This window comes from Anas acuta, chromosome 1 (assembly GCF_963932015.1).
Source record: "Anas acuta chromosome 1, bAnaAcu1.1, whole genome shotgun sequence".
Classification (NCBI taxonomy): domain Eukaryota; kingdom Metazoa; phylum Chordata; class Aves; order Anseriformes; family Anatidae; genus Anas; species Anas acuta.
The window spans coordinates 191,823,341-191,849,474 of NC_088979.1; the positions used below are offsets into that span (position 1 = coordinate 191,823,341).

General features: G+C 38.4%; 1 protein-coding gene across 4 annotated transcripts in view; it reads left to right on the top strand.

Moving 5' to 3' along the window:
* The window catches only part of RELN (reelin), a 285,956-nt gene that overhangs the window by 211,931 nt on the left and 47,891 nt on the right, over window positions 1–26,134 (top strand). For all 4 annotated transcript variants that reach the window (XM_068669848.1, XM_068669849.1, XM_068669846.1 and 1 more), the window contains 16 exons: window positions 376–513; window positions 1,091–1,277; window positions 5,241–5,446; window positions 6,180–6,351; window positions 6,738–6,938; window positions 9,049–9,284; window positions 11,099–11,256; window positions 12,208–12,415; window positions 17,868–17,944; window positions 18,622–18,780; window positions 20,555–20,743; window positions 20,975–21,248; window positions 22,688–22,828; window positions 22,924–23,101; window positions 24,577–24,661; window positions 25,509–25,691. In XM_068669848.1, coding sequence (XP_068525949.1) covers window positions 376–513; window positions 1,091–1,277; window positions 5,241–5,446; window positions 6,180–6,351; window positions 6,738–6,938; window positions 9,049–9,284; window positions 11,099–11,256; window positions 12,208–12,415; window positions 17,868–17,944; window positions 18,622–18,780; window positions 20,555–20,743; window positions 20,975–21,248; window positions 22,688–22,828; window positions 22,924–23,101; window positions 24,577–24,661; window positions 25,509–25,691 — 2,792 coding nt within the window. The remainder of the gene's footprint in view (window positions 1–375; window positions 514–1,090; window positions 1,278–5,240; window positions 5,447–6,179; window positions 6,352–6,737; window positions 6,939–9,048; window positions 9,285–11,098; window positions 11,257–12,207; window positions 12,416–17,867; window positions 17,945–18,621; window positions 18,781–20,554; window positions 20,744–20,974; window positions 21,249–22,687; window positions 22,829–22,923; window positions 23,102–24,576; window positions 24,662–25,508; window positions 25,692–26,134) is intronic.

Sequence of the window (26,134 nt, forward strand, 5' to 3'; positions counted from 1 at the left end):
AAAATCAAAGTTACACTCTGGATCCAGCTTTCTAGTTTTGCATCCGTGCACCCTCACAGAATGGCAATGAATAAAAACCTGATACTATTGATTGATAGATTTATCTTAAAATAATGTGGCCATTAAGTATAAAGTCCCTGTAGCACCTCTTCATATTTCCTTGGAAATATCGTTATTAACTGCAAAGTCCACTATCTGCTTTGCAGTGAGTTACATCATACAGAAAGTTCATGTACAAGAATCTGTCTTTGGTTGCGCCAATTTTCCCAGGCTGGACAGTGATTGTGATATCAACTTTTATTTTTTATAGTTGATTTTTTTTTTTCCTACAGTTCTGTAAAGCATCCAAATTAAAGCATTGTTGTTGGTTTTAAGGTCCAGTGCTACGCGTTTCCGCTGGAGTCAGTGCTACTACACAGCACAGGATGAATGGGCCTTGGACAACATCTACATCGGGCAGCAGTGTCCCAACATGTGCAGTGGACATGGCTGGTGTGACCACGGCGTTTGCAGGTACAAAGCATTTGCAAGTTCAACAAGCTATTGGTCTCCAGATACTTAGGTATTCTTTTTTTTATGCTTTTTCTTACTTTTCAATTAAAAATATTTTAAAAATAAAAAGTGAGAGTTAAACCATTAAAGCTACCTTAAAAGCTGGTTGCTCCACATCTCTCTGCTCAAGAGCCTGTACCCTTGGGAAATCCATGAAGTGGAGGAGCTTTCAGTGGCATGGGGCTGCCCTGCTGTAGGTGTCCTGGTGAACCAGTTCACAGATGAAGCTGCTAGGCTGTGTCAAACAGTCCCCAGGAACCTACTCAGCTCTACTTTGCAGCCTCTGTCAGACAGCTGCGATGCCAAGGGAACAGCGTGCTGCCTGCCAGCTTCAAGCTCTCTGGACACAGAAGGGTTTTTTTTAGAAATAAGATATAGCTTATTTCCAGTTATCCAACGATTCCAGCTTGTTTCCTGGAGCCAAAATTCCAGTTCTAGAATGACAGATTTTTTTCATATGTAATTTTAAAGGGTCTTAAGTAACTGTGAGCATTAAATAAGTCCTTTAAAACCTTGTTATGCTTATGCTTCCTTCTAGGTGTGACTCAGGGTTTCAGGGTACTGAATGTCAGCCTGAAAATCCCCTTCCTTCAACAATCATGTCTGATTTTGAGAACCCAGATGGCCTGAAGACAGAGTGGCAGGAAGTTATTGGGGGAGAGATTGTAAAGCCTGAAGAAGGCTGTGGGGTCATCTCATCTGGCTCCTCACTCTATTTCAACAAGGTACCAACAAGGAATGGGAGACTGAGAAAGGCGTGTAGTAATGTAGGTGTGAAAGGAACATGATGGGGTTATATGACAAAGAAAAGGAAGGTGGCAGAAAGCTCTGAGCAGCATGAGAAGTGCATTAAACAGCACAGCTGTGCTCTGCAGGTAAAAAAACAAGCAATCAAAAGAGATAGGGGGTTATGTGGATTATGTATCCAAGAAATACCTCCTGTAATGGAAGGAAGTAAATTACCAGTGTGCTGGGAAGCACATACATTAATATCATCTTAATTGTGTGGTTTCTGTTTTAAAACTCAGCTTCTTCTCAGCAACTCCCAACTCCCATTTGTCTATGTTCTGTAATGTTCTGGGAGAGGCACCAAGAAAGGTTGGCTTTCAGGGAGGACAAAGAGCTTACTCTGAGGTCAAAGGACCCAAAATTAGTGAAAAAGTAACCCATCCAGACTTTTAGAAAGTGCCTGGTTAGCCTGTAGGAGAATATTCTGTTGTATGACTTGGAAGTTTTACAGATAAAAGTAATATAGCAAGAATAAGATATAGGGAGATCTGCTAATCAATATCAATTATAACTAAAATGAAAAGAGATCTTTATGATCAGGTGTAAGACTATGGGTTGTAATCACAGATTTATTTTTCATTGTTGCTCCTCAATTCTAATTCTGTTGTGTTGGGTTTTGTGCTTTTGTTGTTGTTGTTGTTCTTAATTGAAAGGAAGGGTATAAAATGCAGATACATGCTTCTCTTTTAAGGGTTTGATCAAACTGCCACGGCTGTCATGAGAACCGGATTAGTCCCAGAAGAATAAACCAATATGCAATGCTATGTAATCATATGTTGTTTACCTCATTATAAAAATCTAACTCATCGAATAATTTTCAGCACTCCTGCACAGTCTCACATTCAGCTCCCCTGGAAATGCAGCACTGTGCTGTAAATTTCATAATAGACCAATCAGTATAACTAGCTAATTGTGATAATTGGATTTTTTTTATATAATTGTCTTCTCTGTTAGATGTTTTTCCTTCTGGCTCAGTTCCTTATGCCAAGCTTCTCAAAGTAGTTTGCTAAATTAGAATTAACCTGCTATGATCTTTCTTCTGATTTCTGCTAAGGAGGAGTGAAAATCTCATTTAGAAATTCTTGGCTTCTTTCTATTGATCTCTACGGGTTAGGTTATCATTCATTTCTTGAGTAGTAGCAGTCTCTGTGCCATCAGCTGAAGGTGGCTTATTTAATGTCTGTTTAGATCTCTTTCAAGGTGTCTAGTGGCCATGGTGATAAACATTATAAAAATTTTTGTAGTTGCCCAACAGTTCTGTATTGTTTTGGGAGCTTGTATTCACAGGCTCTGTTTCTTTGCAGTTGCTGAAATAGCTATTTTTATTTGAATGTCTAATGTTTACTGCCATAATCAATCACTACTACCAGAATTAATGTTGGCTTTGTTCTGCCAACCCTCTATCTTTTGTTTTCCAACTCATATTAATCAATTGTAGGTGTGTTGGAATATAGAGACCTCTTTCAATTAGCCCCTGTAATTCCTTTGAGGCTTTATGTAACTCACACTCTTTCTCAATTAACCTGGTTCTGTGGTTAACCCTTTGGCAGGCAGAGCCAATTTGAGGTAGGGATGGTGTAGACATGTAAAAAGTATTCAGAATAGTTTTACACCCAGATCTCAATCAGTCAGTGGGGACATATCTGCCCACAGGATACAAATGGTGTTGGCATCTTTATTATCCATAGAATAGTGGAATCATTCAGGTTGGAAAAGACTTTTATGATCATCGAGTCTGATTTTATTAAGACAACTTCCAAATCTTGTTGGTCTCAAGAAGAAAAATGTTTGCAAAAGTGAATTCCCAAGATATTACCAGTGTCATGACACAGTGCCCTGGGCCAGTATTAGCCATGTAGGGCTACACTGGGAAGATTGGGGCTGCATCCAAGACTGAGCCCATCTCACTCTCATGGCACCATTTGAGCACCAGCTGGGAATCAGCTCATAAATTTTGTTACTGATGTCCAGCTAGATCCATGCCACTTGTTTATCTCTAACTTGAAATTTGTCAGGACGATCATGGATGTATGAGTGAGAGACAGGGAAAACATCACTTCTGCTTAAAATTAAGTATTGTTTTTACAACTTAGCCCAAGTTTATCTTTTTAATCCCTTTTTGTGCTTGGACAGGAATCAGTGATTTTTAGGTAATCAGAGCCAGTAGGCATGTTGCCAATCCTGCTGCATTTTGGGAGGTCTACTCACTGTTAATGCAGATGAATCCAGGTTGCAACCACTTTTAATGAATGCAGAAATATCATACCCATGTCCCCTCTCCAGCTGCGCATGTTTGGCTTTGCCCTGCCTGTAGCAGCTTGTGGCAGCACATCACTGTGCTGGTAGAGGGCTGTGCCAGGCATGGGGCATGCAGGTCACCTTTACAGGGACAATGCTCTTTCCCTTCATTCTGTCACACCGCAGGCAGGTTTATAACATGTATCATAATCATTCAAGCCTGTTGCTGTGCAAGCCCACAAGCTCAGCCTCAAGCAGCAGAGTGGAAGGGGAAGGGGAGATTTCCAGTTATAGTAAAAGGTTCTTACACCATAAGGCTTCTTTTAGCTGAATATCCTCTGTCTTCTTTTACCAGCAAGCACAGAGTGACCATGTTAACCACAGCATAAATGTCCAAGAGCTGTTTCCTGCTAGAACTCAAAAACGTCCTCGGGAATACTGTTCTCTGCATCTTATGAGGTTATTTTTTCTTTCAGCTATCCTGAAACTACATCCACAGGTTTTAGTTTAGAAACTTCAGATTTACAATACTTGCTAGTAAAAGAACATGGGTTTGTGTATGAATAAATCCTATTCACATGAGGCTTGTAGAGAAAATGCTCCTTCCCAGTTTTGGAGTAGGAGATGAATTTCACTGCTGTAATCCTACATGCTTCTGTAGAAGTAACTGGAAGGAAACCTGTCAAATGGCCTGATGCCAACATGTGGGAAGGCTGTTCTGTTCTCTGTGCATATAGCACTGGGTAGCAGCTGGAGAAATGAATGCCACATAACTGTAGAGAGGAGGATCAAGTAGCAATGGTACCTTGAATGCCATGAATGTAAAAAGAAAAAAGACTGCAAACTGAAGGTGAAGTCACCCATCCTCACCAACAGAGGACCAATGGGACAATAGAGAGAAAATGTCTAAGTGCAACTGAGAAAATAAATGTGTGTGTGTGTGTGTGTATTTTTGGCTGTTATAAGGACATAAAACTTGATGAGGCAGAGACAAGCTCGGGATAATTTAAGTTTAAAATATATGAGGATATAAAATGCAAGTATCTGAACATAATTGAATTTGATTGCTAGGTAAATGAATAAATAACTAAATAAATCAGACTAGCTTCTGAGATACTCTCCTTTCACGAAATGCAATAGGCATTATCAGTAGTATAATTTCAGGTGACTCAGCAACACTATACAATTCAAGAGAAATGAGATCAGAAATGTCTTTTTACTGCTTTATGTTCTATCTAAAAGCTGATGTTCTATGTTCTATAAAAGCTGAATGCTTAAACATTTAGCCCTAGTTGGTTTGTGATACCCAGGGTCTGCTCTATGTCTTCCGAAGGTATTTGGTACCATGAAGGAGTCAGGAGAACAAGGAAAGAGATAAGATAGTTGTGTTGAAATTGTGCTGTGATGTTGTATTTTGTGTTGAAATGTTGTGTCTGCAATAATAAAAATGCTTGTGGGATCACACCAGATAAATTAAGACATAAAGGATGGCCAAACAGAACCATTGTCCTAAAGATAAAAAAGTGTCATGTTAACACAAAATGCAATGTCCATCATGTTTCTCTACAATATTCATCTGTGCTTGACTTTATGTCAATTTGTAGTGAAGGTGACATATTTAATATTATTTTTACCAATTCTTTTCTTTCTTTCTATTGTAGGCTGGAAAAAGACAGTTAGTAAGCTGGGATTTGGACACTACCTGGGTGGATTTTGTTCAGTTTTATATCCAGATAGGAGGAGACAGTTCTTCATGCAATAAACCAGACAGCAGAGAAGAAGGTGTGCTGCTGCAGTACAGTAATAATGGTGGCATCAACTGGCAGCTGCTAGCAGAAATGTATTTCTCTGACTTCAGTAAACCCAGGTATAATTTTGTTCTAAAATAAATCAGTTAAATCCATACTTCATCATCTCTTTAAGAAAACTGTTTCTGAGTCTATGAAAATATTAAAATACAGTATAAACTGTAGTGCTTATAAGCCATCCTTATGTAGAAACTTTTCCAGACTGCCACAGTAAATTCCTGCCACCATGAAGGAGAAAACTAATGAAAGTGGGCCTTAGAAAACCTGTAGGTAGCTTGTCATTCCAAACTGAGATTGCAATTGAAATTGCATAGATATTAACATGATTTCTATTACCATAATTGGTAATTTTATCCTCACCTCTCTTTACTTTGCCTTGCAATGAACAGTATTTCCAGAACTATTGTAACTCAGCAAACTCTCTTTTTTTGAAAGTGATCTAGGCACTTGAAAGTATAAAACTGTTTAACTTTACTTTGTCTCTACTCTGTCAAAATTACAGGAAGCTTCCAGCAAATAACCATGTCCGCAGCTATGCACTATTCATTGCCTGGCCATCCAATACATTAGTTTTAGATAAAACATTTACCCTTTTGGAGTAATCAAGAGCAACAGTCCGTACTTCCATTGGAAGGCAGATGTTCAGCCATTTCCAGGAAAGCAGGATCCACCATACATACAAGTTTCTTGGGAAGACAAATGGCTTTCCTGCCTCTTTTTCCTATTTAGTGATATTTTTTCCCATTTCTCTAACGTGTTCCCCTAAAGTCCTGCTGAATTTCTGTTTTTCAGGTTTGTCTATCTGGAGCTGCCAGCTGCAGCTAAGACTCCTTGCACCAGGTTTCGGTGGTGGCAGCCCGTGTTTTCAGGGGAAGGGTATGATCAGTGGGCTATCGATGACATCATTATTTTGTCAGAGAAACAGAAGCACATAATTCCCGTTGTTAACCCCACCTTACCACAGGTAATAAGCAAGAGCCATCTGTGGGCATCACCATGAAAAAGGAGCTGTCCTCTCTGTTAGTAGAAATTTCTTTGAATTCAATTTTCTTTGAAAATATTGAGCATAGTTAAAGAGACATTTGTAGTGCTTGCAGCTGCGTCTCTCTCTGCATGGTACTAAGCTGGTTCTTACCATAATACCATCAGACTCCTAATTTTTACAATCGATAATGTAATTAGGTATCATCTCCTCAGAAAGTCAAGGCAAATTTTGACAATTACAATTTTTGGACAATCACAGAAAAAGCAAATCGCAAAATTTGAAAACTGATAATTTGGGAAAATATTCTGGAACCACACTGCAAGGAAATAGTACTTGTTTTTTGCCTTTCTTTTCCTTTCTAACAGAACTTTTATGAAAAGCCAGCATTTGATTACCCTATGAACCAGATGAGCGTGTGGCTAATGTTGGCCAATGAAGGGATGACCAAAAATGAAACTTTCTGCTCTGCCACCCCCTCTGCCATGCTGTTTGGTAAATCAGATGGAGACCGATTTGCAGTGACTAGAGATTTAACGCTGAAGCCTGGATATGTCCTGCAGTTCAAGGTATTCCTTAAATATAAGTCCCTTCAAGTCCCAGAATATCAGTGAAACTCCCCTTATTCAATACTTGCAAGATGTCATTGGGTCATAGTTCAAAACAACATAATAAATTATAAGACTATGTAAAAAGATGTGTAGAGCACATGTATGAATTCATACAGTATAAAATATGATGCTGCTTTCTAACAGAATAGCTAAAACCTTGGTGCAGGAGAACTTCTTCCCCCTCTGGAGAAATTTTAAAGGCTTGTTGTTCGTTAACGAGTTTCACAAGTGGGTTGAAGTGACTGTCATTATATTTGAGTCAGTACCAGGAAATGCTACTGCACTGTCAAGGGAAAAAGGATTTATCCCATCTGCGACTACAAAAGCTCCAATGTGGTTTGTGTACATTTTTTGTATATTAAACTCTTTAAGGACTTACAAGCTGCTCTGTACTCCAGTGTGGGTTTTTCAAATAATTACTTTTATTGTCAATGAATATAGGCTTCAATTAGCATTCTCTTCTTTGTAGGGCTTACAAAAATTGTAGTGGTCTGACAGTGCAACAGAATATAGGCTCCAAAGAAAGTGTATTTGCTTTGACAAGCTCTTGTTTCTGAACCCTAATCAAAATTTTATTGAGTTTATAATGAAATCCCATTGGTGAATTCTGGAGGTTGGTTGCAATGCAATTTTAATGAGCTCACCACAAATACATGGTCCTTACATAATTGGTGGATACAGACACTGAATAATTTACAAGTAGAATTATTAAAGAGATCAGTTGTTTACAGGCAGCTTTTCAAATATAATTCCCACAGTCCTGTAAATAGTAAAGTTGGTTAGAAATAATAGGATTTGTAAAAGATTTCATTTCATCTAAAAGTTATGCTAATGAAATTCTGTACAAACTGAGGGACGGCAGTACAATTTCCAAGTGAGTATTGTTTGCAGTTTTATACCTTAAACTGTCTAAAACCCAAAATACTGTGATATGTAAATACCATTTAGCCTGGAAAAGATGTGGTTTGCCTCTTGACCATTTTCCACTACTTCAGTGACTAAGTCTTCATTCTCTAAGTTTTACGGTCAACAGCAATTCAAAAATTGTTAGTCTGAAAAAGCAATACCTAAAAACATTTCATACACCTTCCATCACTGAAGCCATTGGCAATGTAATGTAAATATACAGAACATCAACAATATGTGTCAGAAAACAGTGAGTTCTTCTATTGTTTAAGGCCTTAATTCATATTCCTCTCTTTTTTTGGAAAGGTTTTAAACTGGCCTGCATAGAAATGTGTTAGTCTTATTTGCATTCTTTAATTTTAAACATATGGTTAAATGCTTTCCTGAGTTTGTGAAATTTCCATTTTAAATAGCTGCCTGGAATAATTTTGCATTGATAAACCAAAGACAGTCAGTTATCAAAACTATTTCATTTTAGATGAATGATTTTGTTTTATATTCCACATTCTACAGCTCATGTAGAATTTTTGCAATATAATAATGTAAAAACTAATATGTTTCTAGTAGCTTGAAAAATGAAACTGGAAGCAAAACAAATGGTTGACTTTTGTCTTAGTTATGTTTTCATTTCACATTTTAGTATTCATTTTTCTACTGCCTCCAATTTTGCTCATTTCTGGGGACCAGAAATGCAGTGCCAGCTCACTGACATTATTATGAAAAGTCAATGATTTGGCAATGGTCAAGGGTTACAGCCCAAGGCAAGGGGAACCCTGGAGTCAGTCTGGCACACTGGGGTGCACTGCAGTGGGTTATATCAGAGGATACAGCTCTTCTCCTTCCTCCTGGGGACACAGGTGCCTGTGCAGAGCTTGTTATTTGTGGCCTGCTACATAGCAGGACCTTTGAAAAATGTGTTATGTTCTTTGCACATTTTGCTGAACCTAGCAACTTGAATGAAGGGTGGTAATTTTTACAGAGAAATGTTGTGTATGTGTAGAACTCCGACTCTAAGCATCAGCCACTGTTTGCCAGCAGGGTTCAAAGGAAATGTTCAGAGCTAAGCTCTCCAAAATGGAAAGTCAAAGGTGCTTTGCAGCCAATAATGATAAATAACAGTGCAGGTTTCTTCAGCTCATATCTGATGCTTTGCTTTTTCCAGTTGAACATCGGCTGCACTAACCAATACAGCAGCTCTGCTCCTGTACTGCTTCAGTACTCCCATGATGCTGGGCTCTTCTGGTCACTCGTGAAGGAAGGCTGCTATCCTGCATCTCCAGGCACAAAAGGATGTGAAGGAAGCTCCCGTGAGCTGAGTGAGCCAACCGTGTATCACACAGGAGACTTTGAGGACTGGACTAGAATTACTATTGTTATCCCAAGGTCCCTTGCAGCCAGGTACCCTATACCGTCAGCTAGTGGTGAATTAGCTGCCTGTCGTTTGAGACTATGTTAGGAAAAAATTGCAAGCTGTGAGTAAAATCAGTGTTAAAAATCTGCAGGTCTGGGAAAAAATATATTATGCTCTCCAAAGCAGGGAGAAGCTTTCCATTTTTAAGGTGTCAAACCATCTATAAAAATAAATTACAAAGCAACAAGGGGATCACAACATATTAATTTTACATCAATCTCTTCATCATGGTTCTGTCTTTCTTTAGTCCTATTAGTTGGGTCAGGGGAGCCAGCAAGAAGGTGATAAGTCACTTGAATCAAATAAGCCATTTCAACAGGATTAATTTTACACTTACCACCGGGCAAAGAGACCCTTTGCTATCTGCACTGCATGCCATCAGCAGCAGAAGTCCCCTAAGCCTGCTGGCTCCTCTGTGTCTCTCTGTAGTCAGTGGCTTTAGTGTTGCCCCTGGGTTTCAGCCCCATTCTCCTGCTACAGGCTTCTCATCTTCCAGCCCCAGCATGGAGTTTCAGTATGCAACATATTGTGAAGCAAGGGAACCAGTGCCTTTGCTTCAAGGAACTGAAATAGCAGCATGTACCGTAACAAGTTTGTCTTTTCTTCAGTAATTAGCCAATAAAAGCAGGTGCCAAATCGCACAGATCTGACACCAGCTGATTTGATTTACCCAAAACAAGCAGTGTGGAATCAATAGCAGCAATCTGTTTGGCATTATGTTCAGTAATGTGATCAAGAATAAAAAGCTCATGCTAATACATTAAAAATGTAAGTATTGGGAGTATGAAGAGGCTCCCAGTATGTTGAAGACTGAATTGTTATGGGTCACTTTGGAAATCATGATTATCTTGAGAGCATCCCGTTTTATCAACTGGTGCAAAGCACCAACATGATGATCACCTACCTACCAAATCCCCGTGAACAGTAAGTAAAAAGCAATAAACATGGTATACATTAGGCAGAATAGCAAGGAGGATCTCAGTTAATCTACTGGATTGATAATGAGATTTTAAATCAGCTCTCCCCTCTGTTGAATCCAAAAATGATTAAACTAAAAGCCAAAGACTTAAAACTAAAAAAATTATATTTTTTTCTTTAATAAATTTCCTATGCACTGGATCAGCTGGAGTAATTTTGTGTAGTATCCAAAAAGTCCCAAAAGCAAGTCTCCAAAATCCCTGAAACAGTTTTAGTTATAGAGGTTAGAGGTTAGATTGCTATTTTTCTGGAATTTTGTGTTGTCACCCAAGAATAAAATCTTTGTATTTCTATCCACATATCCCGTAGGTTACTTTATCTGACATTATTTGTAGACATTGGATGATTTTTCCTATATCTAGTTTATTTTAATTTTTTTTTACTCAAAATTATACCATCCTATAACAAACTCTGCATCACTGCCGTTACTGAGTTATTTTCATAAGTACTGTAAGAAACTGAATTCTGGCATTTTAAAATGTAATTAGCAGTTCAGGTTGAACTAAGTACTGAAAGGCATCTTCAGAGTCATACCTAGTCTTTCATTCTTGTTGATAAAACTACATGATCTGTTGTTTGCATCACAGTGGTGGACATAGGCCAGAGAAATAGAGCAAATCAAAATTACATCCCCAAAATATGTGGAAAAAATATCCATATGTGAAGTTGCACAAGCTATAAGATGTTACAAATACTTCCCAGGCATCAGCTCGCTAATCCAGGAAAGGCTGTCTTTGTCTTAAACAAAGATCACAAAAGGTATACAGTGGGTATTAATGCTGGAAATAGTAATATCATGCCTTTTGTTATTGTTCCTCTACAGCAAAACTCGATTCCGCTGGATCCAGGAGAGCAGCTCCCACAAGAGTGTGCCTCCTTTTGGCTTAGATGGTGTTTACATTTCTGAGCCTTGCCCCAATTACTGCAGTGGTCACGGGGACTGCGTCTCAGGGGTCTGTTTTTGTGACTTGGGCTACACAGGTAAGACAACCTTTTTTAGATGGTACAACAGTAAACACTATCTAAGTTGCTGTTGTAAACCTAGCATCTTGTTTTTCCTCTCCAATATTCCAGGAAAATACATGATGACATAAATTTCATGGGCTGCCAGCAAGAATCTTTTCGTTAAATAAAATTTAGCACAGGAGTCCAGTGCAGACAAAACAGAGCAGCTGAAGACAGGAGACACTGGTGATGTTTCTGGCAACTGTGATCTTTGAACATCACCATCTGTATAAATGGGAAGGGACTAGCAATGAAAGTGAAAACAAAATAAAATATTATAAACTAAAAAGTCTGCTTAAAAACCTTTGGAACATCTTCAAATGAATTGCTGCTGGTTTTGAGTCCCCTGGCCATCAGATGGCATGGGACCAGGAAGGAACATATGTTCTGACAGGCCCTTCTGCGAAAAATTTCTGCTCACTTGTGGTTTCTGGGGCTTTTATGCTGAAACAAACAAACAAACACACACACACACAAAAAAAAATACCCAGTGAAGACACAGAGATTGACACAACTGGTTGCATACTGCACTCTTTTCAACCCTCTACCCCAACAAAGCAATAAGCTATCCTCTTTTGTTCAATTTTTTTAAAAAGAACTAAAAGGATAATATTTTTCTATTTACATAAAAACATCTTATCAGTATAAAGCATGTCTGGTTTTCACCTGGTGGAATAAGTCATCTTAGAGTTTAATGGAAGAGGGCTTATTCTGCCTACAAAAATTTATAAAGAGGGCTTAAAAAGGTTCAGTATTGTTGTCATGGCATTTTCTGAAAAAAAAAAAGAAAAATACAAAGAAAAAAAATATGGTACTTTCTCTTGCATGGATACAATAGAAATGTTTGTCAATTTTCTGTATCTGACCTTTACTCTCTTCAGCACAGTTTCAACAAAGTATCTCCCATATATTTTTCTTTTCTTGAAGCATCACATGGAACCTGTGTGTCTAATGTGCCTAACCACAGTGAGATGTTCGACAGGTTTGAGAGGAAGCTAAGCCCTCTCTGGTACAAGATAACAGGAGGTCAGGTTGGAACAGGCTGTGGCGTGCTCAGTGATGGAAAATCTCTGTACTTCAATGGACCTGGTAAAAGGGAGGCAAGGACTGTTCCTCTGGACACTACAAATATCAGGTCAGTCATCAGTGCTGCTTCTCACAATCGTGTGTTAATGCTGTCTCTTCTCTGCTATTACAAGCATAGACAAGAGAAGCTGTGAAATGTTTTTTGTATTTTTTTCTGCTAATCACAACCCATACAAGAAATCTTAGGGAAGTTATTTTTTTTTTTTTACTCATTCTGACCTTCTACTTCCTTTTCCAGAGGGGGATTAGGTTAGAAATGGAATGGAATAGCAGCATAGAAAATGTGAACTGTACATCCTTCTGGGAAGGTGGTTTTGCAGTGTATTCTAGATGGCCAGGCAGATGTGGCCTTGAAACTGACAAAACCTAAAAATCCAGACAGAAAAATTCCCTTTCCACTGATTCCATTGAATTCCAGGCATGCTGATACCATAGCAAATGACCTATTGTTGATTTTCCAGATGTTATGAATTAGTCCACATTAAGAAGTGTAAAACAATGTAATATGAATTGTTTCTGTGCAGTCAAGAGGCTAACAAGCCTCCACCTCTCTCCCTGCTACTACCAGATTGTGCTCCTCTGATAGTAATTACCCTTTTTCTCTCAAATTGTCCAATTGATTAATGTAATTAGGATAAACTAAGGACAATTAATTCTAACTATTATTTATCCTGGAGTTCGCAGCTGCTTTGTCCAGTCTTATAAGGGATCATGTGCCTGAAATCTTGCCCACCCTACAATTACATTCATTAGTTTAATAAAAGATATTTCTCCTGTCAAATACTGCTCCAAGAGCAAGTTATGCACTGAGTTGTTGCATTATTTAATTCGTGGGATTATTCAGAAGAGCATGGCCACGAATTAGTGTTCCCTTTCTCCAGTTCAGCCAAGTAGTACTCCTTAGGGCAGTACGGGACCTGTGGTTTTGGGGACATCCTTAGCTGCTCCACAGCACAGAGCAACACAGCAGCAACTGCCCTTCCTCTGTGTCCTGCTGGTCTGTCAAAATCTCCTCTGACAAATACTTGATATATAATAACATAAATTCCTTAATAATTAAATTAATTTATGGTTTTACAAATGTGCTGTTGTCAAGCACTGGAACTCTGGAAATATCTGATCACATTTTCTGTGTCACTCTCTTTTTAAATCTCATATTGTTAATACCCTGAAGTATAATTTTGAAAGTAGCCACACCATCAAGAAGTCTATGTTCAAATTACATTTTTTAGTTATCCCTTCTTTTCTGGAGAAATCTTCTTTAAAAAGAAAAGGATTTTCTTTAGCTTTCAAATTCAGAAACCACTTTCAATGCCAGATACTTATAGCTTTGCATTTTTATAGAATTTGAACCCCTTAAAACACCAAAAGAATTTATAAAGTACTGCACAATGCTCCTTCATGACTTTCTCAATCTACCATTACTTCAATTCTGCACGAGAACATGGGGTAAAACTACCCCATGCATGAGATGTCAAAAACATGGGGTGTCAAAACTACCCCAAGGACAGAGGGACACCTTCTGGCAAGAGCAACTAAGATCCCTGTTCTGAGTCGGTGAGCTGTTCTCCTGCTGAGATTGATTATTTTGGCAAAATAAACTAGCACTTCTCTCACAAGAAAGAACAAAAATACCAATCATCTCAAGCACAAATGGGACAAACATGGATTTTTTAGTTACTTTGGCCACATGTGCTCAAGGGCAGGATCCAGCTCACGCAGCTGTTCTAGAACATCAGCGCCTTAGCAATTACCCCAGCTTCTTATATGCTCAAAGGAGATAAAATAGCTACTTTGAAAGAGCAATGAAATAGGACCTAACAAAGGCCAGTGCTTTGTTTTCTGGAAATGTGTATTTTTTCATTATTTCTAAGGGAATCTGGGCTGGTCATGTAACATTCAGCCTTTAAACACCTTGCTTAGAACAGATAAATCCCACTTTAATGTTTCAGACTGTCTGTAACATTAGCTAGATATTTTCTCCTAGAAGCAAGGGCAGAATAAGTTTGTGAGAGTGTGAGGGGTTAACTGAAAGACCCATAAAACAAAATTATACTCCTTCCTAGAAATGTTTTCTGTTATTGCAGCTAAAATTAATGTCACTTGAAAGAGGAGATTAGAATGAAACACTTTTTCCCTTTTTGCTATTATTTTTTGCATTCAGTAATGCTTTGTATAGAATTAGGTTATATTATTAGGGGTCATCTTAGACCCTGCACAGTTATCTTTTATTGTGAGTGGGTTTTTTGGTTGTGGGGCTTTGGTGATTGAGTAAACAGCAGAAAAATATATCTTTAAAGACATACCACAAGATATGTGGATTTAAGGTTGTGAATGCTCAAACTCCTGCAGTAGAGTTTTAAGCTTCTTATTTTTCAGGTTAATAATACTTTCCTGGACCTTTTAAGATCTCGTTTCATTAAATCAGGCATGGAATAGCAAATAAATAAATAAATAAATAAATAAATAAATTTGCAAGACATTAAAGTTCGATTTCATTCCCAGTTCCCGCAGACCTACCTTACTATGCATGGTCTGTATCATCTTGCTTCAGTTACAGTTTTTTGTATGCAAGGGGTACATTTTACATAAAGAATGCAAAGAATTCTTGATCATTTTTATAGAAAATACAAAGACCTTTTCCTTCTCAACCCTATCTTCCCAGAGGAGAGGGGCACACTCCTCCTTGTTCACTTTGCTGCAAAGGGATCAAGATTTGCCAGCCCATGCTCTGCTGTTTAGGGGAGCAGCCTAGCAGCACACTCCTAAACTTGGGTTTAACACAAAAAGCATTTAAAACTAAAGCTTGTTCCCACAAACCAATAACTACCAACATGCATTCCATGTCTAGCACATACAAGTGCTTTCATATTCTTAAGCTTTATTTGCCCAACCATTGCTTATTCCTTACATAATTGATTACACTTTTTTTTTTTTTTTAAGAGACATGAAGAGAGTATCCCATACTGCTAAGAGAACTGTAATAAAAGTGTTAAAATTCATTTCACTTAGACCATTTTCTGGCCTGCACTTCAGAAACCTGCTGGAGCCTCTCCCTCCTTTGCTTTTGCATGGCCCAATGTGCCAAAGGCACAATTTTGCCAGCAGTATTTTCATCCTCTTGACTGACAATATGATACCTGGATGCATTTTGATGAACTACTGCCTCCCATATTGATGGCCTCTCCCTTATGACACTCTTCACTATCTGTTCAGTGACAGCATTTGCACATGGTGCCTACCTGGCAGCTAAATAAAATCTGTGTAATATATATATTTTTCCAGCAGTGACATCTGGCTTGTTAGCTGACTTGGCTCCTATTTGCATTACAGACTGTTGCTAATGACTGTGCAACAATTTCAGAGAGTTGTTCTGGGTCAAACTTGTCCAGATCAGATGGGCTGGTTCACTCTTCTGCAGAAAGGTTTTTTGTTTTTGTTTCTGTTTTTTGTTTTTGTTTGTTTTACTTTTTATTGATCTCTACATTTGGCAGTCATAAAAGAGAATTTTATCTGTAAATCTTTTCACCTGTGAGGCTGCGGTATAGTGTTTTATTGCCAGAATACTGTCTCAGAAAGCAGAGCCGCAGAAAACAATAGGACCTATTTGACTAATCTTTGCAACACTGTGAACCACTCTGTTCTTGAGCTATGGGGTTCTATCATGAACGAGACTGATGAGTATATTCTGGCTTGTCAAGTCCCTATGGGTATACGAAACATCTCACATACAAAATACCAATTTCAGTAACAGAACTGGATTGTGGTTGGCTTTAGAATCAGAAGAGGATCGTAACAATGTGTCTGTAGCAGTGGGTGAGTGAAATTGGAGTCATATCTGCATGGTACTGGCTCTGCCTGTAGTCCTCTGGCTTGTCTGTGATTTTATTGACGTCAGTACAAATTAGAACCAAATCCCCTAAGGCAAAAAGAGTTATCTGTGTGGGGAGTTATCTGAGTGATGAATCAAGCATTCTTTCTTCACACAGAGACATAAATCCACCTTGAAAACTCGTATTTAAAATAAAGAAGTTATCTACAAGCAATAGAATGAAAGAAGCCTAGTTTCCTTTTGATTCATGTTCTTTTTTCCCCAAAATCCCTGCTTGGCAATAACCTCACCTCTCCCTGTGTACTCTACAAAGATGCCTCCCAGCACAAGAGACAAGCAATTGCTTCTCAAAAACATCACATCGGCAAGTACTGTAATAAAACAACAGGCAGGCATCATCATAAGTCAAAAACTAGCTAGGAAACAGGAAGGAGAATGGCCTTGCCAACTTTCAGCATGCAAAAGCTCAGGGCAGGTATGAGCCCGTGTTCCCTGCTCAGTTCTGACATTGTTTGAGGTGTGCAATGCAGGACCTGTGAAGGAGCGGATGAGGGGGCAATGGCCTTTTCAGTCATGTCACTGCTCTTTACATTAGTTATGACCAGAGAAGCCTCAGACAAATGTCAGAAATATGTAATGAAATTTGGTGAGGGAGCAACAGGACGTTAATTAAAATAAATTGTTGTTACTAGTAAAACAGTGCACATCTAAAAGAAAATGTAAACTACACTGACACCTCAGATTCACAATTAAAAATAATAATTCAACAAGTGTAGCAAGGCATCGCTGTAGACTGTGATAAAAATGACAAGATTTTGGGGCACAAGGATGGGATAATTATTAAATTAACAAATATAGCTAGCTAGGGATGTTCCAGGCTTGTCCAAAATTCTGTCAGTTAAAGCAGCAACACTGTCTCAAAGACATGTTGCAGCCTTAGAAGGGTTTCAGAAAATAGCTATGGGAAAAATCAAGGATATGGAAAAACTATCATGAGGATGAAAGTTTTTTCCATGGTTTACCATAGAAAGGAGGAGGGGAAAGTATGGAAGTGATAAAAGAAATGACTACAGGGGAGATACAAAGAAAGCAGATCAGGAACATTTCTTCCTTGTCTCATAACATAAGAACGAGATAATATTCAATTAAATTAAAATATATAGATTCATTCTCCAAGTGACTAGTTCACAAAACATCCCATGAACTCTTATTACTGACATTTTTTTACATTAACAATTTAACAATCAAAAAGAGACTGGTGATTTAGAGAGGATGTAATAACTCCATTTAAACTCTAATGTTGTCTGTTAAGGCTTAAACCAGGTTCCAGTTAGAAGAGACCAAGGTAGGTAAGATCTGATGTAAGTTGCAGATTTGGCATTTTTGCATCTTTGTGTGAAGGAAGGATCTCGTAAAGTTTCCTGCTCAGTTCAACAATATATTTATTAGGCAAAGGATCAGTAAACAACATCAGCTTCTGTCTTGGGTCCCCTACTCTTTACTATGGCAATGCTTGATTTCAGTAGGATCACTGCCTGATCAATAAGCCTGAAATAATGACCTAACTGAAAATGCCACATTAGTTAAGGAGAGGAGAGTTATCCTAACTAACCTTGTGCTATTAGAAGATAATTGCACTTCTCTTCTAATCTGATATTTTTTTTAACAGGCTAGTTCAATTTTATGTACAAATTGGAAGCAAGGCTTCTGGCAACTCTTGCAACAGACCAAGAGCCAGAAATGAAGGTAAAGCCTCTTTTCCTTATAATAAGCTTTTTGTACTTGGGGTCTTCTGTAGTGCTTTTACCTCTTATTCTCTCTACAAAATGAGAAAGTCTGTTTCATTTTTAACATTATTCAGTTAGCCCTTCACTTTTCTTAAGTGGTACGTAAGTTGACTTTCAATTAAAAAGAAGTCTATTTACTTTTATCCCATATTTTTTATTTACCATAATGTGTGTAAGAGCCAAATACCTTAAAACATTTAAATATTTAAACATTAAGATAATTCACTTTTAAAGATGCTTTAAGCTTGCAGAGGTAGTATAAGCATTGTGAACTGCCCCTTATGGGGAGCCCAGCTATCAGAATTACAATTTAGTGTCCCATACAAACTGTAGGAATATTCCACATACATTAAGAAAGGCACGTTACCCCCTCACTAAGTAAAAGATTAGATCCTTTGAGTTTGGTGAAGACAAGCAACACAACATGTAGCAGACAGTGAGCCCATGTCATCTTTGCAACAGGTCTTGAGCACAAAATGCTCCTGGACCAGGAAATGCCAAATGGACAGGGGAGACACACTCACGCCAGTGGTGTGCACTGGATGAGGGCTGGCAACCCCTGAGCACAGGCTTGAAGAGCTGCCCCCCTCTTCTCTGCACAGTCAAACTAACTGCCTTGCTTAATTTTAACTACAGGTCTCGTGGTTCAATTCACAAATGATAACGGGATCACCTGGCATTTACTGCGAGAGCTGGACTTCATGTCGTACTTGGAACCTCAGGTTGTTTCGATAGACTTACCTCGGGAGGCCAAAACCCCTGCCACAGCTTTCAGGTGGTGGCAGCCACAACACGGTATGCAATGCCATGCTAAGAATTCATTAAATGCTTTCATCCAACGCAAGCATGAGTGCTTCTCCACATGGGCATGTGCTGCAGAAACCTCAGGTTACCAAAGTACATTGTGGTGAACAGTTTGGATGCTGTAAGTGCATGTTTAGGCTTTCTTTGGTCATGCTACAGACATAATTTTCTTCTTTAGCACCCAAGCAGAATATGGGGTTTAAGATTAAAATTGTTTAAAAGCCTAGTTTAAACTAAAGATGCTGAGAGGGGAAAAGATTACACAGAAAAGCTTTAATAAGATGAGAGGATGTACTTGAGTAAAGAGTGACCTGGGATGTCAAATGGTGTACACATCTCATTTTTCATGTAATTTGGAAGAAGAGGTATAACTTGGCCTTGAGCCTGCCTACGTAGTGGCTCCCATCTCATAGAATCATACCATTCCCTATATTATAGAACTGCCTATATTGACATCTCTGCATACCCAGAGCCCCGTGCCTCTACTTCTGCTCCACCTCCGAAGCCCACTCAGATATCTCCCGCATCCTCAGATGAAAGTAAAGCCTTGATGCTGACTGATAGCTACAGCCACCATGACAGCTCCTACCTTGCACTGTGGCACATTACTACTAGTAAAAGTGTCCTTATTAAGTGTTTCACCTTTGTGCAAGGCAGGAGCTCCTGGCTCCCTGCAGGAAATAGAAGGTGATATTCAGACACACAGAAAAGCACATTTTAACAGCAGCTCCCTGGGGAGAAAAGAACATAGCTTACAGTCAGGTAATTATGGGATGTAGCTTCTTGGATATCATTTATCATTTTGATGGCTGTTTTTATTCGTACGTTTTTGTACAATATATGTGCTGGAGTTAACTGTCCTCACTAGGGAAGAGAATAGACAAGACAAGAGGATGTGATTTAGCTACAAAGCCAGTTCATTTGAGAAAAATGCTGAGCAGGAATTGGTGCACCACAGACCATCATTCTGCCATAGCTGTTTGCGCTGTTTAGTGGTGAAATGCCAGACCTGTTGCTCTCTACCTATGTCCTGCTGGTTGCTGCTTGCCTTTGGAGGCAACAAGGTGAAATCCATCTCTTCTGAGAGTGGTCACTGTAAGGCTACCTGACAGCAGTCCTCTAGATCTCAGTGAAAGAGAGAGAATTTGTGACAGGAGACTGAAATACAACCTTCCATACCAGTGCCCACAGGTGACAACCACTCCTCATTACAAATGTTAGCTCCTTCATAGATTGTCCTTTGTCTGACATAACTCAGTGCAGAGCGGCCCTATCAGCCATGACCCATGTTCCTCTTGTTGGCAAGACATAAGTCCTGGCACATCGTTGTGAGCTCACAATTTATCGAGTCTTTCCTTCTTCTTCTATAAGGGTACAATAGTGATTGTACACTACGACAACATTTTTAGCATGCCAGTAGAAAACTATCCTCTTCCGATCTAAAGGTAATTTGGGAGATAGTCAGAGGCCTTTCTGATTTAGCTGTGGGGAATAACAGGAAGGTTGTGACCGATAAACGAAATCTCCAACCTAAGGGCTCAGGAAATGTCTTGTTCAAACACAGGGAGAATGCATGATGATGAAAGCATTGAAGCTGAAACAGAAGCATTTCAGAGTCCAGGTTCATCCTTGAGCAATGTGTTAGCCATGTTTAACCGTGGTCAGTCTATGTGACTGAGCACAACTCACTACATGAATGCAGGATACGGTTATAAAAAAATAACTAACAGGAACTCCACTAACTCACCCATTCTGATTTTTATAGGGAAGCATTCAGCTCAATGGGCTTTGGATGATGTGCTTATAGGGATGAATGACAGCTCTCAAACTGGCTTCCAGGATAAATTTGATGGAACTGTGGATTTACAAGCAAGCTGGTACAGAATACAAGGGGGTCAAGTAGACATCGATTGCCTATCTATGGATACAGCTCTGATGTTCAGTGAAAACATTGGTATGTGTCACCAAGCACTATTACATTTGTATGCACCTATTTTGTAAATTCTGTGTGGGTCAGGTTTTTACAATATGGGAGGTATTCAGAGGTTCGAGTATATAGTAATCTGCAAGGAAGAGAAGCTGAAAAGAAGGAGGTGAAAATGCAGATAAAAAATCTGAATGACAGTACTGAAAGCACATGCATAAGGCATTCAATTTCATTTTTGTTGTTTCTCTCTTTTATTAGGAAAACCTCGTTTTGCGGAGACTTGGGACTTTCATGTATCAGCCTCTACTTTCCTGCAGTTTGAGCTAAGCATGGGTTGCAGCAAGCCATACAGTAATTCTCATAGCATCCACCTGCAGTATTCTTTAAACAACGGGAGGGACTGGCACTTGGTGACAGAGGAGTGTGTGCCTCCAACCATCGGCTGTCAGCACTACACCGAGAGCTCCATCTACACTTCAGAAAGATTCCAAAATTGGAAGAGAATTACGGTCTACCTTCCACCTGCAACATAGTGAGCACTGTTCTAGCTGTTTAGCATGATATAGATTTTACTGATCTAATTTGAGCAAACATCCCCCAGCTTGGGAATTTTCTGCATGTCTTTTAAATTATTAAATGTGTATTGTCACGTCATCAGGATTTTAAATTTAATTTCAAAATATTTCATCAGATAGAATATGAACTGCAGGAATTTAAGTAACAAATTTTGATCAGTGAATTCTTAAGTCTTGCCCACAATCTGTGGCATCAAGAACAGGAATTCTAAATTAAGCTTTTCTAACATTTACCCAGTAAGAAAGAAGAGCGAATGCACTGACCCATCCTGTCATATAAGGGTATTTTCTGTCATTTCACATAAGTAATAATGTTATTCATCATCCAAGATTTAGGCACATTAATCACAGCATTCAGCAAGTCAAAATGCATGTTACTGGATGTGCCACCTCCACCCTTTTGACCAGGAGGAGAGTTCTGCCTGCCTCCTAGTGATATCACATTGTTGTAAATGAATGTGGCAGATAAGCTGATATCCATCTCTCCGAATAAAACCATGCACTAGTTCAGAAATAACAGATGACAATAATCTTACTTACCATTACTCTGAATAGTTCCATAATCCTTAAAAGCACCCTACACATTATCTCTGTAAATTCCACCACCTTGAAAATATGGTAGTAAAAATGGACACAGTAAATGAACAGAGACTACAATTCATGTCTTGGTTTCTAATCTCATAGTTCACTTCACAGAACCATACATCTACATCCAAGAAGATTCTTCCATAATTTTCTTCACAAGTATGAAGATAGCTTGACCCAGTCAAAGTCACAGGGTATTTCCCAGTGTGTTGGTCTAGGATCAGCTCCACAGAACATTTCCTGCTTGAACAACTATGATATTATTTAATCCATACCATCTTGATACATTTTTTTCTTAAAAGTATTTTCCACATCTGAGCATAGTAAGGCAGTCAGCATTTACCGTAGCATGTGTGCAGGTGCATGCTTGTACATATATTCATACATTATTACACAAATATACATGACTGCATGTCATCTTTTTTTTTCATTACGTAAAAACTAAATATAAATTCACTACTTATTACTTTTCTGAAGCATTTATATTGTTTCAACTCTACTAGCAACTTATAGAGCTGTTGAATGTAATAAAGCTGGTAGTTTCTGCTCAACCGCTTTGCTAACCAGGAAGAGTCATAGCACAGGTTCACTTCAGACATCTTCCTTTAGATCTGCTGGAATTTTGCCTGAAAACTCATCTGAGAAATTGAAACTTCCATTTTCAGATGGAATATAATCTTTTCCAAATACAAAGTGTTGTGCTATTAAAATGTTTTTGTTCTCCTGAGGTCCATAGGACTTTCTTTATTATGTAACACTTTGTGGAGGAAACATTTTGAAGCCTGAAATACATTCACTCTCTTTTTTCTAGCTCTCCCAGAACACGATTCAGATGGATTCAATACAACTATGCTTCTGGTGTTGATTCTTGGGCTATTGATAATGTGATCTTGGCTACAGGATGCCCTTGGATGTGCTCAGGCCACGGCATCTGTGATGCAGATCGTTGTGTGTAAGTAGCAACTCACTTTCCATATTTTATAGAAAAGATGTTGTGTTTTATCTAGGCCAGATGGATAATACCTTTTCCTCTGAATTTGTTGCTAGGTGTGACAGAGGCTTTGGTGGTCCATACTGTGTCCCTGTCATTCCTCTGCCATCTGTCCTGAAGGATGATTTCAATGGTAACTTGCATCCAGACCTTTGGCCTGAGGTCTATGGTGCTGAGAGGGGAAACCTGAATGGTGACACCATCAAGTCTGGAACAGCTCTCATTTTTAAAGGGGTCAGAGATTCATTACATTGAAAAAAAATTAATAAAAACCAGTAGAGTTAAGAAGAGAAAGTGCTTTTTGTTGTTTCCTCCATAAGTTTGTTTCAAAGTCTTTAGGCTAGAATTTGACATTTTTCATTCTTATCATGTTTATCTGCCCTAAACAACATGCACCATGTTTGTTATAGTTGTTTTTATGAACAAACGTTTGTTTGTTTGTTTGTTATTATCGGTTTTGGTTATAAATTCCTCCTTAACTTCCAAAGGAAAAAAATGAAACTCTGCAGTTATGATTCTTGAGGCCAAGTGAGTGATTTGGAAATACAGATCTCACTGCAATCTGTGATGTCTGTCTTGAAATCCTCTGACTGATTTTTGAATATTTTGAATGATACTGATCACTGTAGTCTAGGAATTCGATGTTTGTGTAGTTAAAATGCGGTTTACTTATTTGTATCTTCTAAAAGTTTTTTAGCTCATTAAGGAGGGTTTTTTTGTTTATTTTTAACTAATGGTCTGAAAAGGTCAGGAAATGCCATGTTTTCTGAACTTAATATACTTAAATATTTCTCCCCATAAAAGACTTTTTTTCAGATAAGAACACAAATTTTAAGCTTCCACAAATCTTTTCATTTGACACGGTGAATTTAGGTGCCCTTGAAAAGCAAAGTTTAATAACTTCACATGTATAAATTATTTTTTTATACATTTTTTTTTTCAAAACCTAGACTCCAGTTCAGCCTCTTTAAATAATCTAAATCATAAATCAGAGGTTGTGAATTGTCCAAAACTTGGCTTGGTTCTTCCTGCAGGTTGCTCCTTGGGTGAAGGGGTCTGAAAAAGAGGAAAGCTCTGTGAGGTGGAGTTTGCTAGATCCTCTGCAGAACAGGGAAGAGGTCTGTCTCCAGGATACACTAAGCATTGAGCTCATCTGTAGAGACAGATGGGTCCCTACAGGTCACTATGACTTTTCTCACCAGCTCCCTTTCCTTACTATAGGAAAAGGCACCATGCCTTCCTAAGTCAAGAGGTTACCACAGAAGAGGATATTTGTACAAAAAATATTTTTGGAGGCACAGAAAAGAGCTCCTAGAGAGGAGACTTCCTCCTTGAAAATTATGGTGCTCAGGTTCACCAAAAGAATGGTTATATGAGCTTGGACTGAATATCTGAGTAAGTCAACTACAGTGCTTGCAGATCAGATGACATCCTGGTGATTCAGGGCACGAGCTGAATGAGCTGTACCTGTGTCTGTACCTGATCATGGAGCTGTGCCTCTCGAGGTTGCACTGACCTATATCTAGCACCTTCCATTAATATGGATCACTTTGCCAAGGCTATCACTATTCTAATTTTCAGCCTGGGAAAACAGAAGGGACAGAGCTACCTCTCTTGCTGCCACAGCAGTCAGTAACAGACAACAGTAAGTTGCAGAGAATCTTCAATAATGGAAACTGTGATTCACATTATATATTCTGTATTTGCAGGAAGGACTGAGGATGCTGGTTTCAAGAGATCTAGATTGCACTAATACTGTGTACATCCAGTTTTCATTTAAATTTATAGCCAAAGGTAAGATCACTGTTGATTTCATATCACTTCTCTAGCTTTATCCCTATAAAATAGTACCACAGAAAATAGTATAGATTTACATTTTCAACTACTATTGTTTAAGACTTCTATGCAAAAGAGAGGAAAAAAATATTAACCAAAAAAAAAAAAAAAAAACATAACATACCCCAAAACAATAATATACCCAATACTTCATGTTTAAAAGCAAAATCTATGTGAGGACTTATTTTACAAAATTATGTCTTGAAAATATTTTTAAATATGATCCCTGCCAAAATATTAAAAAATAAGATGACTAAATTTATTGTTCTAAAAGGCAGGAATAGCTGAAGGCACAAGGCTGGATTTTGATACTTGATCCGCAAGAGGTAAAGCAGTGAAAGCTGTGTCTACCTGTGAGTGCTACAGGTGGTGATAATAATATCTGGTACCTAGGAACAACAAGCAAATAATTACTGAATTGCCAAAAAATATGTGGAAGAAGGAGCTGATTTGTTCTGATCTCTCTCTCTCTCTATATATATATATACACATATATATACATATATAACACTGATACAGCTTCTTATCTAAGTAAATGAACTGTGCCTGTACTTATAACAAACATCAATGCAAATTTAGTCCCTAATTAATTAGCATATTCTAGACAGAAAAGCACAGGAATGCACAGGGATTGTTATGTGTTTAATACACATAAAACTTCTCAACAGCTTAAATAGTTATAAAAGCTAGTTCATGTTATGTCATAGATGTCTGAGTAAGCTAACGATATTTGCACTTGAAGAAATGTTTTTGCACTAGTGTTTTTTAAAGCCAATTTATAATGAACACGTCCTCTTTACTCCAGGTACCCCTGAGAGGTCTCATTCTATTCTGCTGCAGTATTCTGTCAATGGTGGCATCACTTGGCACCTGATAGATGAGTTTTACTTCACACAGACTACAGATGTCCTCTTTATCAATGTTCCTCTGCCCTACACAGCCCAAAGCAATGCCACACGTTTCAGACTCTGGCAACCTTACAACAATGGTAAGGAATAGACACCCATGGGCCTCCAGATCCATAATTGCAAAGCTTAGCATCTGTCAGAGGATGGATTTTTGGACTCAACAAGAATAGAGACTCTTAAATCTTGTTTTCTTATGTTTCAAGACCTTCCATTAAAACTATCAGAAGGTTATATTTACAGTTCTTATGAAGTTTCTGTATGTTTTAAAGTGAAAGTACCTTAACCTTATACCTTTGATGGTGTGCAGAAGAGTTATCTCCTTTGACCCTGGAGGGTTTGGGAGATCAAGCAACATAAAGTTCACAGAGGTTATCCTCATTATTTTTAATAGACCTGATTCTCCTTTACACTGAGGCCCCATTACAATACTCAAATTATAAAAAAGTGTCCCATGTGTAAATGGGAATTGGGCCCACCTTGCTTGGAATTAACTAGGCATTAAAAAAGCATTTAGAAGGAGAAT